This window comes from Vombatus ursinus, unplaced genomic scaffold, assembly GCF_900497805.2.
Source record: "Vombatus ursinus unplaced genomic scaffold, bare-nosed wombat genome assembly UNPS02008996.1, whole genome shotgun sequence".
NCBI classification, from domain to species: domain Eukaryota; kingdom Metazoa; phylum Chordata; class Mammalia; order Diprotodontia; family Vombatidae; genus Vombatus; species Vombatus ursinus.
In genome coordinates, this window is record NW_020948774.1 from 11,085,668 (window position 1) to 11,101,162 (window position 15,495).

The 15,495-nt window shown below is 36.2% G+C and overlaps 1 protein-coding gene across 1 annotated transcript in view; it reads left to right on the forward strand.

Annotated features, from left to right (window-relative positions):
• The window catches only part of DNAH9 (dynein axonemal heavy chain 9), a 466,635-nt gene that overhangs the window by 213,892 nt on the left and 237,248 nt on the right, over positions 1-15,495 (forward strand). Inside the window, exons 33-35 of the mRNA XM_027850079.1 lie at positions 1,327-1,454; positions 12,182-12,290; positions 13,096-13,243. Coding sequence (XP_027705880.1) covers positions 1,327-1,454; positions 12,182-12,290; positions 13,096-13,243 — 385 coding nt within the window. The remainder of the gene's footprint in view (positions 1-1,326; positions 1,455-12,181; positions 12,291-13,095; positions 13,244-15,495) is intronic.

Genomic DNA, 15,495 nt, shown 5'->3' on the forward strand with positions numbered 1-15,495 from the left:
CATTCCATGTACCAATGGTGAGTGGAATCATCTTTGTGGAAATTTTTGTGCAGTTTTTGTGTTTCAACTGCATGGTAGGATCCCCACCTGCTGCGGTAAGCAGTCCAGGGTTAGGTAAAGCAGTCAATTTTAAGGCACCTTTTCATGCCCCTTCCTCACACCAGGAGATGAGCAGTGCAATCCTTAAAAAGCTGCTCAGAGGATAGAGCACCAGCCCTGGAGTCAAGAGGACCTAAGTTCAAATCCAGCCTCAGACACATAACACTCACTAGCTGTGTGACTCTGGGCAAGTCACTTAACCCCAGTTACCTCACCAAAAAAAAAAAAAAATGCTGCTCAGACACCCAGGAGGCTGCTGAATCCTACTGCCGCTCCAGTCCATGAGATGAACACCCTATAACCTGAGCTGCCTGGGTGCAGGGTTGTGACTACAGCTCCCAGTGTATCTTCACCTGTTGCTTTGTCACTTGCCTGTTGCCACAGGACTTTGAGATAGGTAAAAATAGTAAAATGGTATGGGTGACATCTTTTAATTCATGTATAAATTGGATTTAAGTGAACCAGAGTTGTGCAAAGTTGTCAGCCTCACTCTCTATTCCAGAGTCATCAAAGTCTGGTCAAAAGACAAAGTCAAGACAATTAGTGTTGGCTTGGGATGCAGTGAGTGACCCTGGTGTCTTTGATGTCTAACCAAGCTCTAAGCACTCCATACCACCTGCTTTAGCTGCCTTTATGGCCACTGGAACAAATTGTTCTCATCCACCCCTTCCACGAGGGGGGAGGGGAGGTCTTCACATGCTTGGAGTAGACACCTCCTAACTCACTGAAGGGTTTAAGACCTGAACCTGGTTTAGCCTATCTGTTGAAATGGTTTACTGGGGTATGGCCAATGCAAATGCTACAACTTCTTGGAGCCACAAGTGAGAGTTGGGTGTATCAGGTGGACACCAAATGAGAATGAGTACCCCTGAAAAGGCTCAGCAGCTTTCACACCAGAGGTACTAGTCTTCCCTGAACACATCATACACCATATACGTGTGTGTGTGTATGTATGTATATATATATATATATATACACATACACACACATACATATACACATACATACATATGTGTATGTATATAACACACATGCATACGTATATACATATGTAAATATGTTATACTTTAAGATATACATATTACTTCCCTGAATAGAATAAGTTACACAACAGCAAAAACTATTTCATTTATCTTTGTTTCTTTAGTGCATTGCATAATGCCTGATACATAGTAGGTGCTTAATAAATGTTGATTGGTTGATTTACTGATGATTGGTTCCTTTTAGGACTTTTCTCATCCATCTTGCGTGAACTTGCCAATATAACACATGATGGGCCTAAGTGGATTTTACTGGACGGCGACATTGATCCAATGTGGATTGAGTCTTTGAACACTGTCATGGATGATAACAAGGTATGATTCAGGACCAAAAAAAAAATCTCTAAGTCATCCCTAAGTGTCCAACTAAAATTGATATCTTTATTTTTAATTGAATTTCAGTCTTTCAACTAACCAAAAAAACCTTCTCTCCCTCCCACCTTCCCCTATCCATATTAAAAAGAAACAAAGACAACTAAACTCATATAACAAATATTCATAGTAAAGCAAAACAAATTCCCCTGCTGTCCATTTCCCAAAGATATGTTTATTTCTGCACCCTGAGTCTATCACCTCTCAGTTAGAGTACTCAGGTAGTGTACTTTATCATCAGTTCTCTGGAATCATGATTGATCAGTGTATTAATCAGAGATCTCAAGCATTTCAGAGTTGTTTTTAAATGTTTTTCATGGTATAAGTTATTTTCCTGGATCTGCTTATTTTACTCTTCATTAGTCCATACAAGTCTTCTCATGTTTCATGGAAACTATCCCTTGCTTTGAATGAGATGTATGTCTGGAAATAGCTGTTCCTATGTATAGTCACTAGTTGTGACTATAATGTGATGGGGTTTATTTTTTTTAATAGCAGAACATATGCTTCAAAATAACTATTGTCCCCTTCAGAGTAAACAATGTAGACATCTAAACATGTATTATTGCTCAAGGTATATTTGACCATCACAACAGGCCTGTGAAATAGGTACTATTATTATCCCTATGTTATAGATGAGGAAACTGAAGCTAACAGAGGGTAAGTGACTTACTGAAGGTCCCAAAGCTACTAAGTGTCTGAGGAAGAATTTGAATCATATACTCTTTGAACGAGTGACACTGGCTTCTTGTTGTTCCATGAACAAGACATTCTTATTTCTCAGTTCTTGATATTTTTTTCTCACTGTCCTCTATACTTGGAATACTCTCCCTCATGTCTGCCTCTTGGCTTCCCTGGATTTCTTTAAGTCTCAACTATAATCTTATTTTCTACAGGAAACCTTTCCCAATCCTTTTTCATTTTAGTGCCTTCCCTCTGTTATTATTTCCAATTGATCCTGCAAAAAGTTTGTTTGTATATATCTATTTGTTGTCTACCTCATTTGACCATGAACTTCTGGAGAGCAGGAACTATTGTTTTTCTCTCTTTTTAAATCCCCAGTGCTTACCACAATGCCAGGCACATAGTAGGTGCTTAATAAATGTTCATTGATTAATTGATTAAAATAATGCCTATTTCTAATGAGCTTACTTTCAAATAGGGGAGACAAGTGCATAGAAAATGTTGTATTATATGTACAATACAAATATATTACAAAGGGGTTAAATACAAGGTAGTTTTAGAGGGTCACCACTTAGCAACTACAGGAATCTGGAAAGGTTTGTTTTTTGTTTGTTTAATTAATTTATTTACTCTTAGTTTTCAACCTTTACTTCCATAAGATTTTAAGTTTTAAATTTTCTCCCCCACCCACTTCTTTCCCCCACCCCAAAACAGCATACAATCTGATATAGGCTCTACATAAACATTCATGTTAAGCATATTTTCCCGTTAGTCATGATATAAAGAACAATTAGAACTAATGGAAGGAATCATGAGAATGAAGCAATAAAGCAAAACAATAAAGGAAAAAGAGAGCAAATAGTATTCTTCCATCTGCATTCAGACTCCATAGTTATTTCTCTAGGTGTGGATAGCAATTTCCATCATGAATATTTTGGAGTTGTCTTAGATTCTTGCATTGCTGTGAAGAGCCAAGTCTATCAAAGTCAGTCATCCCACAATGTGGCTGTTACTGTGTACAATGTTCTCCTGGTTCTTTTCATTTCACTCTGCATCAGTTCATGTAAGTCTTTTCAAGTTTTTTTGAAGTCTGCCTGCTCATGATTTCTTATAGCACAATAGTATTCTATTACATTCATATACCACAACTTGTTCGGCCATTCCCCAATTGATAGGCGGATGCCTCAATTTCCAGTTCTTTGCCACCACAAAAAGAGCTGCTATAAATATTTTTGTACATACAGGTCCTTTTCTTGTTTTATGATCTCTTTGGGATACAGACTTAGAAGTGGTATTGCTAGGTCAAAGGGTATACACATTTTATAGCTCTATAAAATAATTTTTGGTAGTTTGATTGGCATGGCACTAAATAAGTAAATTAGCTTAGGTAGAATTGTCATTTTTATTATATTAGCTTATCTATCCATGAGCAACTGATATTTTTCCAATTATTTAGATTTGACTTTATTTGTGTTTTGTAATTGTGTTCATATAGTTCCTGGTTTTGTTTTGGCAGGTAGACTCCCAAATATTTTATAGTGTTTGCAGTAATTTTAAATGGAATTTCTCTTTCTATCTCTCACTGCCAGGCTTTGTTAGTAATATATAGAAATGCTGATGATTTATGTGAATTTATTTTGTATCTGGCAACTTTATTTAATTTATTATTTCAAGTAATTTTTTACTTGATTCTCTATACCATCATATCATCTGCAAAGAGTGATAGCTTTGTTTCTCCTTTGCCTATTCTAATTCCTTCAATTTCTTTTTCTTCTCTAATTGCTACAGCTAAAATTTCTAGCACAATATTGAATAACAGTGGTGATAACGGACATCCTTGTTTCACCCCCGATCTTACTGGAAATATTTCTAGCTTAGCTCCATTGCATTAAATGCTTGCTGATGATTTTTGATAGATGCCATCTATCATTTTAAGGAAGACTCCATTTATTCCTATGCTCTCTAGTGTTTTTAATAGGAATGGGTGTTGTATTTTGTCAAATGCTTTTTCTGCATCTATTGAAATCATCATATGATTTCTGTTATCTTTGTTGTTGATATTGTCAACTATGTTGATAGTTTTCCTGATATTAAACCAGCCCTGCATTCCTGATATAAATTCTACCTGGTCATAGTGTATTATCCTCGGAATAAGTTGTTGTAATCTCTTTGCTAATATTTTACTTAAAATTTTTGCATCTATATTCATTAGGGAAATTGGTCTATAATTTTCTTTCTCTGTTTTGGCTCTTCCTGGTTTAGGTATCAGCACCATATTTGTATCATAAAAAGAATTTGGTAGGACTCCTTCTTCACCTATTTTCCCAAATAGTTTGTATAGTATAGGAATTAGTTGTTCTTTAAATGTTTAATAGAATTCACTTGTAAATCCATCTGGCCCTGGAGATTTTTTCTTAGGGATTTCATTGATGGCTTGTTCAATTTCTTTTTCTGAAATGGGGTTAAGTATTTTGTTTCCTCTTCTGTTAATCTGGGCAATTTATATTTTTGTAAATATTCATCCATTTCACTAAGATTGTCAAATTTATTGGCATACATTGGGCAAAATAGCTCCTAATTATTGTTTTGATTTCTTCTTCATTGGTGGTGAATTAACCCTTTTCATTTTTGATGCTAGTAATTTGGTTTTCTTCTTTCTTTTTTAATCAAATTAACTAAAAGTTTATCTGTTTTATTGATTTCTTCATAAAACCAGCTCTTAGTTTTATTTATTAGCTCATTATTAGTTCAATAATTTTCTTAATTTCAATTTTATTAATCTCTCCTTTGGTTTTCAGAATTTCTAATTTGGTATTTAATTGGGGATTTTAAATTTGTTCTTTTTCTAGCTTTTTTAGTTGCATGCCCAGTTCATTGATCTTTTCTTTATTTTATTCACATAAGCATTTAGAGATATGAAATTTCCCATAAGGACCACTTTTGCTGCATCCCATAAGTTTTGGTATGTTGTCTCATTATTGTCATTCTCTTGGATGAAGTTATTGATTGTTTCTATGATGTGTTGTTTGACCCACTCATTCTTTAGGATTAGATTATTTAGTTTCCAATTAATTTTTAGTCTCTCTTTCCATGGCCCTTTATTACATGTAATTTTTATTACATCATCATTTTCTGCCTTTCTGCATTGGATTGTGAGGTTTTTATGCCCTAGTACATGGTCACTTTTTTGTGTAGGTGTCATTTACTGCTGAGAAAAAGGTGTATATTCCTTTCTGGTCTTATTCACTTTTCTCTAGAGGTCAACCATATTTAACTTTTCAAAGATTCTATTGATCTCCTTAATTTCTTTCCTGTTTATTTTGTGGTTAGATTTATCTAGTTCTGAGAGGAGGAGATTGAAGTGCCCCACTTGTATAGTTTTGCTGTCTATTTCTTCCTATGTCTTCCTTAACTTCTCCTTAGGAATTTGGCTGCTATACCACTTGGTGCCTTTTACCAGAATGTAGTTTCCTTCCTTATCTCTTTTAATTAGTTCTATTTTTGATTTTGCTTTGTCTAAGATCAGGATTGCTTTTTTTTTTTAAATTTGGCTAAAGCATAATATATTCTGCTCCAGCCTTTTACCTTTACTCTGCGTGTATCCCCCTGCTTCATATGTGTTTCTTGTATACAGAATATTGTAGGTTTATGGTTCTTAATCCACTCTGCCATCTGTTTCTGTTTTATGGGAGAGTTCATTCCATTCACATTCACAGTTATGATTGATTGCTATCTGTGTCTTCCTCTCCATCCTAGTCCCTCCTCCTCATTTATGTTTTGTTTTCTCTTTTTCCCTTTCTCTCCTCAATAGGGGAAAGGTTTAATGCTGAAGGTGGTACTTCAACTGTATCTTAAAAAGAGAGTGCATTATAGGTATGGGAATACTACTGGAAATATGAGAGATGGGAGTGTTATATGTAAAGAACAGAAGGAAGGCCAGTTTGACTAGATGGCAGATTAAGGTATGGAGTAATATGTAATGAGTCTGCAAACATAGATTGAGACTAAGTTGTGAAGAGCTTTAGAAGCTCAACACAGGAATTTATATTTGATCCTTGAAGTAATAGGAAGCCAAAGGAGTTGATAAAGTAAGGGAAGCACATGGAAAGTTCTGCATTTAAAAAAATTTCCTTGGCAGCGGCGTGTAGGTTGGACTGAAGTGGTGACAGTTGAGGTATGGAGATCAATTAGATGACTGTGGCAATCACCTAGATGAGAGATAATGAGAGTCTGAATTAAGTTGACAGCTGTATGAGTAGAGAGAAGTGGTTCCATGTAAGAGATGATATCAAAGTAAAAAGGGCAAGATTTGACAGCTGATCAGATATGTGGAGTAACAGGAAATAAGGAGTCCAAGATAATGCTGAAGTTATGAACCTCAGAGCCTAAAAGATTATTGATGACTTTGACAGAAGTAAAAAGTACCTGAGGAGGGGAGGGTTTGAGATAAGAAGATAATGAGCTTAATTTTATGAATATTGAGTGGTAAGCTATCTCTGGGACATTCAAGCTAAAATGTCTAGTAGGCAACTGGTTATACAGGACTGAAGCTCATTAAAGAGAACAGGGTTGGAAGTATGTATATATTGTTGTTGTTGTTGTTCAGTCATTTCAGTCTTGCCCAATTATTCATAACTCTATTTGGGATTTTCTTGGCAGAGATACTGGAGAGCTTTGCCATTTACTTCTCCAGTTCATTTTACAGATGAGGAAACTGAGACCAACAGAGTTAAGTGACTCACTCAGGGTTGCACAACTAGTAAGTGTTTGAGGCCAGATTGGAACTCAGGTCTTCCTGCCTCCAGGCCCAGCACTCTATCTACTACACCACCTAGTTGTCCTTCAGAACAATTAGTGATCAGGAAACCTAAGGCAAAACCACAGAAGTTCATTTTCCCACCCCAAGTTCATGAATTTGACCCTAAGGCAGGTGACCAAGGCAGAAACTGTGGAGCAGGGATAAGCCTACAGCTCTATGGTTATGACCCCAGTAACTGTCTAATAAAGCTCCACTCAGGAACAAGTCTGCAGTTGTGTTGCCTAGATCCAAATCAGAGACTAGAAAGTCTAGGAGAGCAGCATTCAGGCCATGCCTTGGATGAAACCACTTACGGTCCACTGAAAGTATGTAGGTCTTGGCCCCTGTAATCCTTGAAGAAGATATCACTTATTACACGTAGAAAGTAGCAGCAGGATCCCAGTGCATACAAGTTTAGACTCCAACATTCCTTCAAAAACTGTGTAGAACCTGGCCCTAATACAAAGTATCAATTTGAGAAGTAAAACTGGAAGAAAGAATAAACAAAAAAGACTTCCTCAATGAAGAACTATTATGGTACTAGGGATGTCTAAGACACAACCTCAAGAGGACATTAATTCCAAAACACCTATCAGCAAGACCTCAAAGAACATAACTTTAACATAAATTCTAATTCTTAAAAAATACGAACAAGGGTTTGAATCAAGCATCTCCTAATTAAGCATCTAAAATTTGATTTTTCAGGTCCAAGAAAAGTAGTACAGTAGCCATAAATAAACAGTTCAATTAAAAGGAGTCAGAGTCAGGATCACATAATGTTTAGCAGCTACCACTTGTAAAGGAACAGAGTGGAGAATACAATATTCCAAAAGGCAAAAGATAGTCTTAAAACCAAGAATAACATTAACCAGCAAAACTAACTATGATCCTATGGGAGTGAGGAATGTCTGGGGAAAGGATAATTAATGAAATAGGGAACTTCCAAGCATTCCTGATGAGAAGACTGTAGTTTAGTAGAAATTTTCAAATGCAAATAGACTTGGTTAAAAGAGATATGGGAAAACTACATTTTACTGAAACATATTGAGAGTGGAAAAACATGTTTATATTTCAATATGAAATATGAAAAGATACCTTCCCCACTCCTTTACAGAGTAAGGTCCATGATTGTAGAATATCGCATATATTTTCAGATTTTTAAAAAAATTATGTTGATTGGTTTTGTAGGGTATTTTCCCTTCCTATTTCTTTCTTTTTATGTTCTTTAAAAAAATATGCTTTGTTACTTAGGATGGCACTCTTGGAGGAGCAAAGAGGAGAGTTAATAGGGGGAATTTACGTGACGCAAAAATAAAGATATCCATAAAAATTTATTTTTAAAAAAAAGTAAAACAACTACTGAATGTATAAAATATTTGGGGGTCTGCCTACCAAGAAACATAAAGGAACTGTATGAATTAAAATACAAAGACACTATTTCAAAAATAAACAAAATTAAATATTGTCAGCTATGTGGCACAGTAGATAGAGTGCTTGAGCTGGAATCAAGAAGACCTGGTTTCAAATCCAGCCTCAAATACAAGCGCTCTGTTCTTGTTGCATTCAGCTTCTACTCCTTGTCCTCATTCCCTCACACAGATTCCAATCACAAGATCTTACCCTTTCTCTCTTTCAAAATACTTTTATAATCTCCTGAGTTTAGAGTTTGTTTTGCCTATGAGTGTAACCCTAAGCAAATCACCTAACCTCTCTCACCTTCAGTTTCCCCATCTGTAAAATGGAGATAATAACAGCAACTACCTCCCAGCATTGTGGTGAAAGTCTGATAAAATAATATTTCTAAAGCACTTATCCCAGTGCTTGGCTCTTAGTAAGTGCTTAATAAATGCTTGTTTCCTTCCTTCCTAATGAAAATCCTTTGGAGGAACAAAAGGTTAAAAATCTCAAGGGAAATAATGAAAAAAAAAATTTGGAAGGAAGGGTCCTTAGCAGTATCAGATCTCAAACTCTACTATGAAATAATATAATTAAATCAATTTCCTACTGGTTATAAAATAGAGAATAGTGAATCAGTAGAACACATCAGATCTACAACATAACAAAGCAAATAGACATAAAAGGCTGATGTTTGAAAAAACTCAAGGCCTCAACCACCAGGGGTATGGATTCACTATTCAACAAAAACTAGAAAGCAGTTTGGCAAAAAATAGGTTTAAACCAACATCTCTCTCCATATACTAAAAAAAATCTCAAAATAGTACATGATTTAGATATAAAAGGTGGCTTCATAAAAAAAAATTTTATCCTAAAAAAGTGAAGTAGAACTTAATTTTTTGGATCTATTAATAGATAGAGTGTTTATAACCAAACAAGGGATAGAGAGGATCACATAAAAGGAACAATTTTGATTACATAAAGTTAAAAAGTTTTTGTGTAAACAAAAGCAATGCAGTTAAGTTTAGAAATAAATTGGTGGAAAAACATTGCAGTAAGTTTCTCTGATAAAAGTCTCATTTTCGAACTGTAGAAGGAATTAATTCAAATTTATAAGAATAAGAACTATGACCAAATTGATAAATGGTCAAAAGATCTGAAGAAGTGCTTGTTAAGGGAAGAAGTGGAAGCTATCCATAACTAAGTTAAAAAAAAATTCTCTAACTCACTAGTAATTAAAGAAATGCAAATTTAAGCAACTCTGAAGTTGTAATTCACACCCATCAGATTGACAAAATTGATAGGAAAGAAAATTGACAAATATAGGAGGAATTGTAGGAAAACAAGCCCATTGATGCATTTTTAGTAAAAGTGTGGAATTGTGAAAAGTAAGTTGGAACTGTGCTCCGAAAGTTACTAAACTGTGAATACCTTTTGGCCTTGCAATACCAACTGCTAGCCCTATACCCCAAATAGGTCAATGATAAAGACTATTATATACCAAAATGTTTATAGCAGCTTTTTAAATGATGGCAAGAACTGCAAACTAAGGGATTTCCATCCATTGAGGAAGGACTGAACAAATTATGTTAAGTATAAATGTAATGGAATATTATTGTGTTCTAAGAAATGATAAAAAGGACAGTTTCAAAGAAACCCTAATGAGAATTATGTGAACTAAGGTGGAATCAAGTGAGCAGAACTAGGACAATTTATACAGTAACAGTGTGAAAATAACTTTGGAAGAGCTCTGGTCAGTGCAATGATCAGCCTTATTTTCAGAGAACTACTGATGAAAAATATTACCTACTACCTTAAAGACAGGTGATGTACTCAATATGCATAGTGAGACATATTTTTGGATACAGCCAATGAAAGACTTTTTTTATATGCATAGTTGAATAAATATTTGTTTTTCATTCATTTCAGTCCTGTCCAACTCTTCATGACCCCAGTTTTTGGGTTTTCTTGGCAAAGATACTAAAGTGGTTTGCCATTTCCTTCTCCAGCTCATTTTACAGATAAAGAGGTTTGCAATAGCTTTTTTGGGAGTAAGATAGGAAATCAATTAGGGAAGAGGAAAAGGACAGCCTTTCTGTAATGAAGGCCCTATTGAAATTGAATAACCTGAATTTGTACTGTATCTAGACTGTTTGGTTATGAGACTTCTTCCAACTGCATTTGGCAGTGTATGAGTAGGAGGAGAAAAGTAGGATGATGGAAATAATCCAGAGCTGAGTTTTGGCAAAGGGATGAGCAATGTTTGTACAAGATGGCGAGGGATCTTAGAGCAGAGAACAGGGTAGAGTTTAAATGGCTAACTATTGGGTTGATTATAGAGAGCGAGGAAAATGAACTGACAGTAGGGGTAATGAACTGAGAAAATGGTAGTTGTAGAGGAATTGGAGTTTTTGATGAAGGCAAATAATGGGTTTAGGAGGGGTTAGGCATAGAGAGGGGTGAAATAATAGAAGGTTATGGTCAGAGGAATATCCTAGTATCTAATTAGAGAAATGAAACATGTATAGGTAATGTTGTAATCTATGTATGTAGCTAGGTAGAATGAAGAAATAAGTCAAGCTTGAGAACTTGGGAGAATAAGGAGTTGGTGGGAGCATAGAAGTGGATATTGAAGATGATTAGTAAAAAGCACAAGAATTGGGGCTAAGGTAAGTTGGGAGTAAGAGGACTATTAGCTAGGTAGTAAACCCCTTAAGAAAAGAAAATGAGTTGGTGAGGGTAAATTTGGACTGAGTAGAAAATTTTGGTTGAGTACATTTCAAGGGAGGATAGGTTGCAGAATGAAGGATGTAAAGAATTAGTGCAGAGCAAGGTGTATTAGTTATTATTATTGTTAGATATTGTTATTAATATTGCTATTGTTATTGCTGGCATTTCTATATTGCTTTAAGATTTGCTAACTGTTTTATATTTATGATTTCATTTTATACTCATAATAATCCTAGAAATTAAGTGTTATTATTATCCCCATTTTATAGAGGAGAAAACTGAGACAGAGATTAAGTGACTTGCCTAGGGTCACACAGCTAGGAAGTTTCTGAGGGCAGATTTGAAGTCAGATCTTCTTGACGACAAGTCCAGTGCTCCATTCACTGTACCACCTTGCTGCCTCTAAGACTAATGTGTTGGGTAAATGAGAAAAGGGACAACTAATGCTGGAGAGGAAAACAGAAATTGTAATGTCATCAGAAGGGAGCCAAGTCTCAGTGAGGGCTGATAAATAGAAAGAATGTGAGAGGAGAAGATCCAAGATGAAGGGGAGTTTGTTGACTTTGGATCAGAAATTCCAGAAGACATAGTAGAAGAGGTGGGCAGTGCTGGCATGGAATATGAACATTCAAGAGAATGGATAATGGGACCGAAACAGTCTTCTCTCAAATGTCTGGTTATTGATAAGGAGAAAAAGAGAAGCCATAGGAGTTGGTGGTACAAAGTAGTAGATGATTAGAAAATTTCACAGAATACCAGGTAGATTTGAGATTTCTATAACTATTTGGTAATAGTCTTTATTCTCTTCCTTTGTTAAATAAATTATAAATGTCATCTTTAAAATATCATTAGCTATGATTGAATTTTGAATGAACAGCCCCAGTAACAGTTTGTGTTATGAGCCTAACTAGACTCATTAGGGATCAAACTTTCAACTTGGGCCTTAGAACATGTTTTAATGAATATACCTGAGAAGGGCCATCGTCCCCTATCTCCTCCCTTAAGAGTGAACTCTGGGATACACAACTTCTTAGTACCGTTTGAACTCCACACTTGTTTCCAGGTTCTGACTCTGGCAAGCAATGAAAGAATCTCCCTGAATCCCACTATGAGGCTCCTGTTTGAGGTTAACCACCTGCGCACAGCCACCCCCGCCACGGTCTCCAGAGCAGGTACATCTCTGATAAATGGAAATACCAAGTTGGAAAAAGATTTCTTCAACTTTAGCACATGCTTTTGTTGGTTCCTGGGAGGTTAATAAAGGGATTGGGTGTTAACAAGGCCAGGAAAACCTAGATCTTGCCTAGTCTTCTGCCCAAATCTGGATTCACTTTAATTATTTTTTAACTTAAAGTACAAAGTACTGTAGAATGCTAACTACAAGGAGAATTGCCTGGTTTTTTTCCTTGGTCATAAAAGTTCAGTATTCAGATGTGAGACACGCAGAATATATTCTTGAACAAATACATGTCCAGCACATCATATTCGGAGATAACTCTATGATTGAGGAATGAAGTTGCCCCCAAAGGTAGTCATTTAACATATGACTTTGTAACTAGTTCCTGGACACCCTATCATGAAATATGATGTAGCATTACAATTCTAGTAGAAAATATTAATGGAGATATTCGCATCTTAGATTTTATTGGAGCTTAGCCTCCTCAGTCTCCAAATACGAAATTTCTTAGCTCTTCCTGTTCCTGACAATAAAATGGGGGGAAATGATTTGTTTATTCTCCATCCAAATATGAGAGACTCCTAAAGGCTTTCTTAGCATCAAGCCCTTTGTGAACCTCAAACTACAGCTTTGTACTGAGGAAGTTTTGTCTCCTTCAAATCCTAGACAAAAGTCCCTTGTGTGAAAAAAAAATGTTCCACTTCTGTAGAATACACACACACACACACACACACACACACACACACACACACACATACATACATACATACATGTAAGACTTCTCTTTCTTGTACCACCAGGAATACTGTACATCAACCCCACAGACCTGGGTTGGAATCCTCCAGTGAGTAGCTGGATTGACAAAAGGGATATACAATCTGAACGAGCTAACCTGACCATTCTGTTTGACAAATATCTGCCACCTTGCCTGGATGTACTCAGAACAAGGTAAATCAAAGAACAGGGAAAGATATGAATTGAACCTCTTAGAAGCTGGAATATATCCTACATTTCCAATTCTGTCAAATATCTCAGGTACACTGCTGTTATTCTAGCCTATCCTTGAAACTGTATATTCTTGTTCTCTAAGGTAAGTCAAATGGCAAAGGATGATATGTATTGGGATTTATTGTATTCATGCTACTTACTGGCTCAGACAAGGGCTCTGGATCATGACTAACACTATGGTATTCCTTACTACTACAGAAGTAGTAATATGGTCTGAAGGCTCTTTTAGTCTTAGTGTGAGAAGCAGGGCAATTGATCCATAAACAAGCCGAGATGAAGATGGGGGCTGTATGCTTGGAATAAGTCTGACTTTTTGATGCTGGATGTGTCCAAAATCTTATTGGGGAACATTTCCTCTTCTGGGATTCAGGATTAAGGCTGTTGTGGGAGATTATTCAAATACCACTCCCAACCACGTGATAGTTACCATACTGCTTGTCTCTTTCTCCTCATACAATGCTAATTATTCTTACAAAGATGTGAATAGCTTTCTAAGCTAGATCAGTACCATTATGTTAATGGTCTTTTCCCTCTTCATCTTACCATTCCAGCAGTAGAGTTGCCCAAACCCAAGGCATTTTCTCTTTTGATTATGTCCTTTCTACTAACTCTGGTGTACTAATAAAGTGCTGGAAGGTGCAAACATTGGTATATGTGTTACCTACACGTCATACTGAACCCAACTCTCTCCTCCAGGTTCTCCATTCCAGTACTCATTCCAGCAGCTCAAGGTAGTATCCTCAGAGAGGTGGCCACATAGCTACTACTCATTCTCAGGGATAATCTTGCTATGGGTGGGGATATACTCCTACTACTCACCATCGTAACTCACCTTTATGCTTCCCATTTACACAGTCAGTCACAATGACACTTAACCATAAAACTTTTACTAAGCAATAAGGAGAAGCAAGAATGATCACAATATTTATTCAAAAGAAGGGAAAAGCAGAAATAATCAAAGTATAGCCATTTATCCACAAACTTGGGTCATACTTTCCTTACCAGTTTACAGTGTCTGAGAGAGTAAAGTGGACATATATTTATAGAAACTTAGAAATGATGCACACAAATAGAGAAAGCAGTATTCCTGGGGGTACAAAAAAGAGAAGTCTAATGTATATTTTCTTCACACAAGGGAGTTTTATCTAGGATTTGAAGGAGACCAACCTTATTCAGTGCAAAGCACACAAGTAGAGAAATTCACGTGACCAGAGCAACTCATGACTGAATTCCAGCATGGATGTCAGTGATTTCTTTTAGAAAATAATCTGCACCACACATAACCTGCTCCTTTTCTGAAACTCTCTGCTCTTCTGCTAGGTAAAGGTATTTCTCTGCTATCAAAGCACTATTAAGCTCCTTTAGTAAATCTTCAGTATTATACACCTTCATTGAAGGAGCAGTTCTCTCATGTCTGGAATCTGCCAACCTAAACAGGTCTGTTCTTTATGGATCTTGAGGGGTTCTCAAGTCATCCGTGTAAGTAAAAAGCAATACAGGCAAGCCCCTGAGAGATTTTTGCTTCTCTCCAATGAATTCCCAGGAGCTGAGAAAGTCTGTTTGGCTTTTTGTCAGCTCTCTGAGACACCTATGCCAAAGCAGCTCCTTCTTTGCTGAAATTCTTTCAAGCAGGCAGAAATATCTACCATCAGTTTCTCTCTTGAGGTGATTGCAGTATCTTTTCATTGTATTGTCTCATCTTCTCACTTATTTTCTTCTATGGCTTTTAATGCCTCAAATCAGGGTCTCCTTATGAGCAGTGAACCATCTACATCTCAGGTTGATAAACTCAAAATCTATAGTTCTAACAGGAATAACCGTAAACAAACTTCTCATAGCACCCAAACAGTTCTGTGATTTATAGTTTCTCATCTTTATCTTCAAAACCCCAGAAGTGTCATATATAAATGAACTGATGGATAGCAATGCCTTGCAGACACCTCAATCTTTGGTCACTACTTTTGTCTTTGAGCTACTTTCATACAATTCCTCTCAGCATATTACCTGAGGGATATTTTTATCTCGGGTCTTTAGATCTGTCTCAAATTGCCTTTATCACATGAGGAGCTTTTATTGCCCCTAATATAAAAGAAGTACTATAACTGTATGTAACACTGATCCTCATTTTAAGAATACATACATCCATCCATAAACACTCTCTATAGAATATAAATACATATCATTCCTGTGTC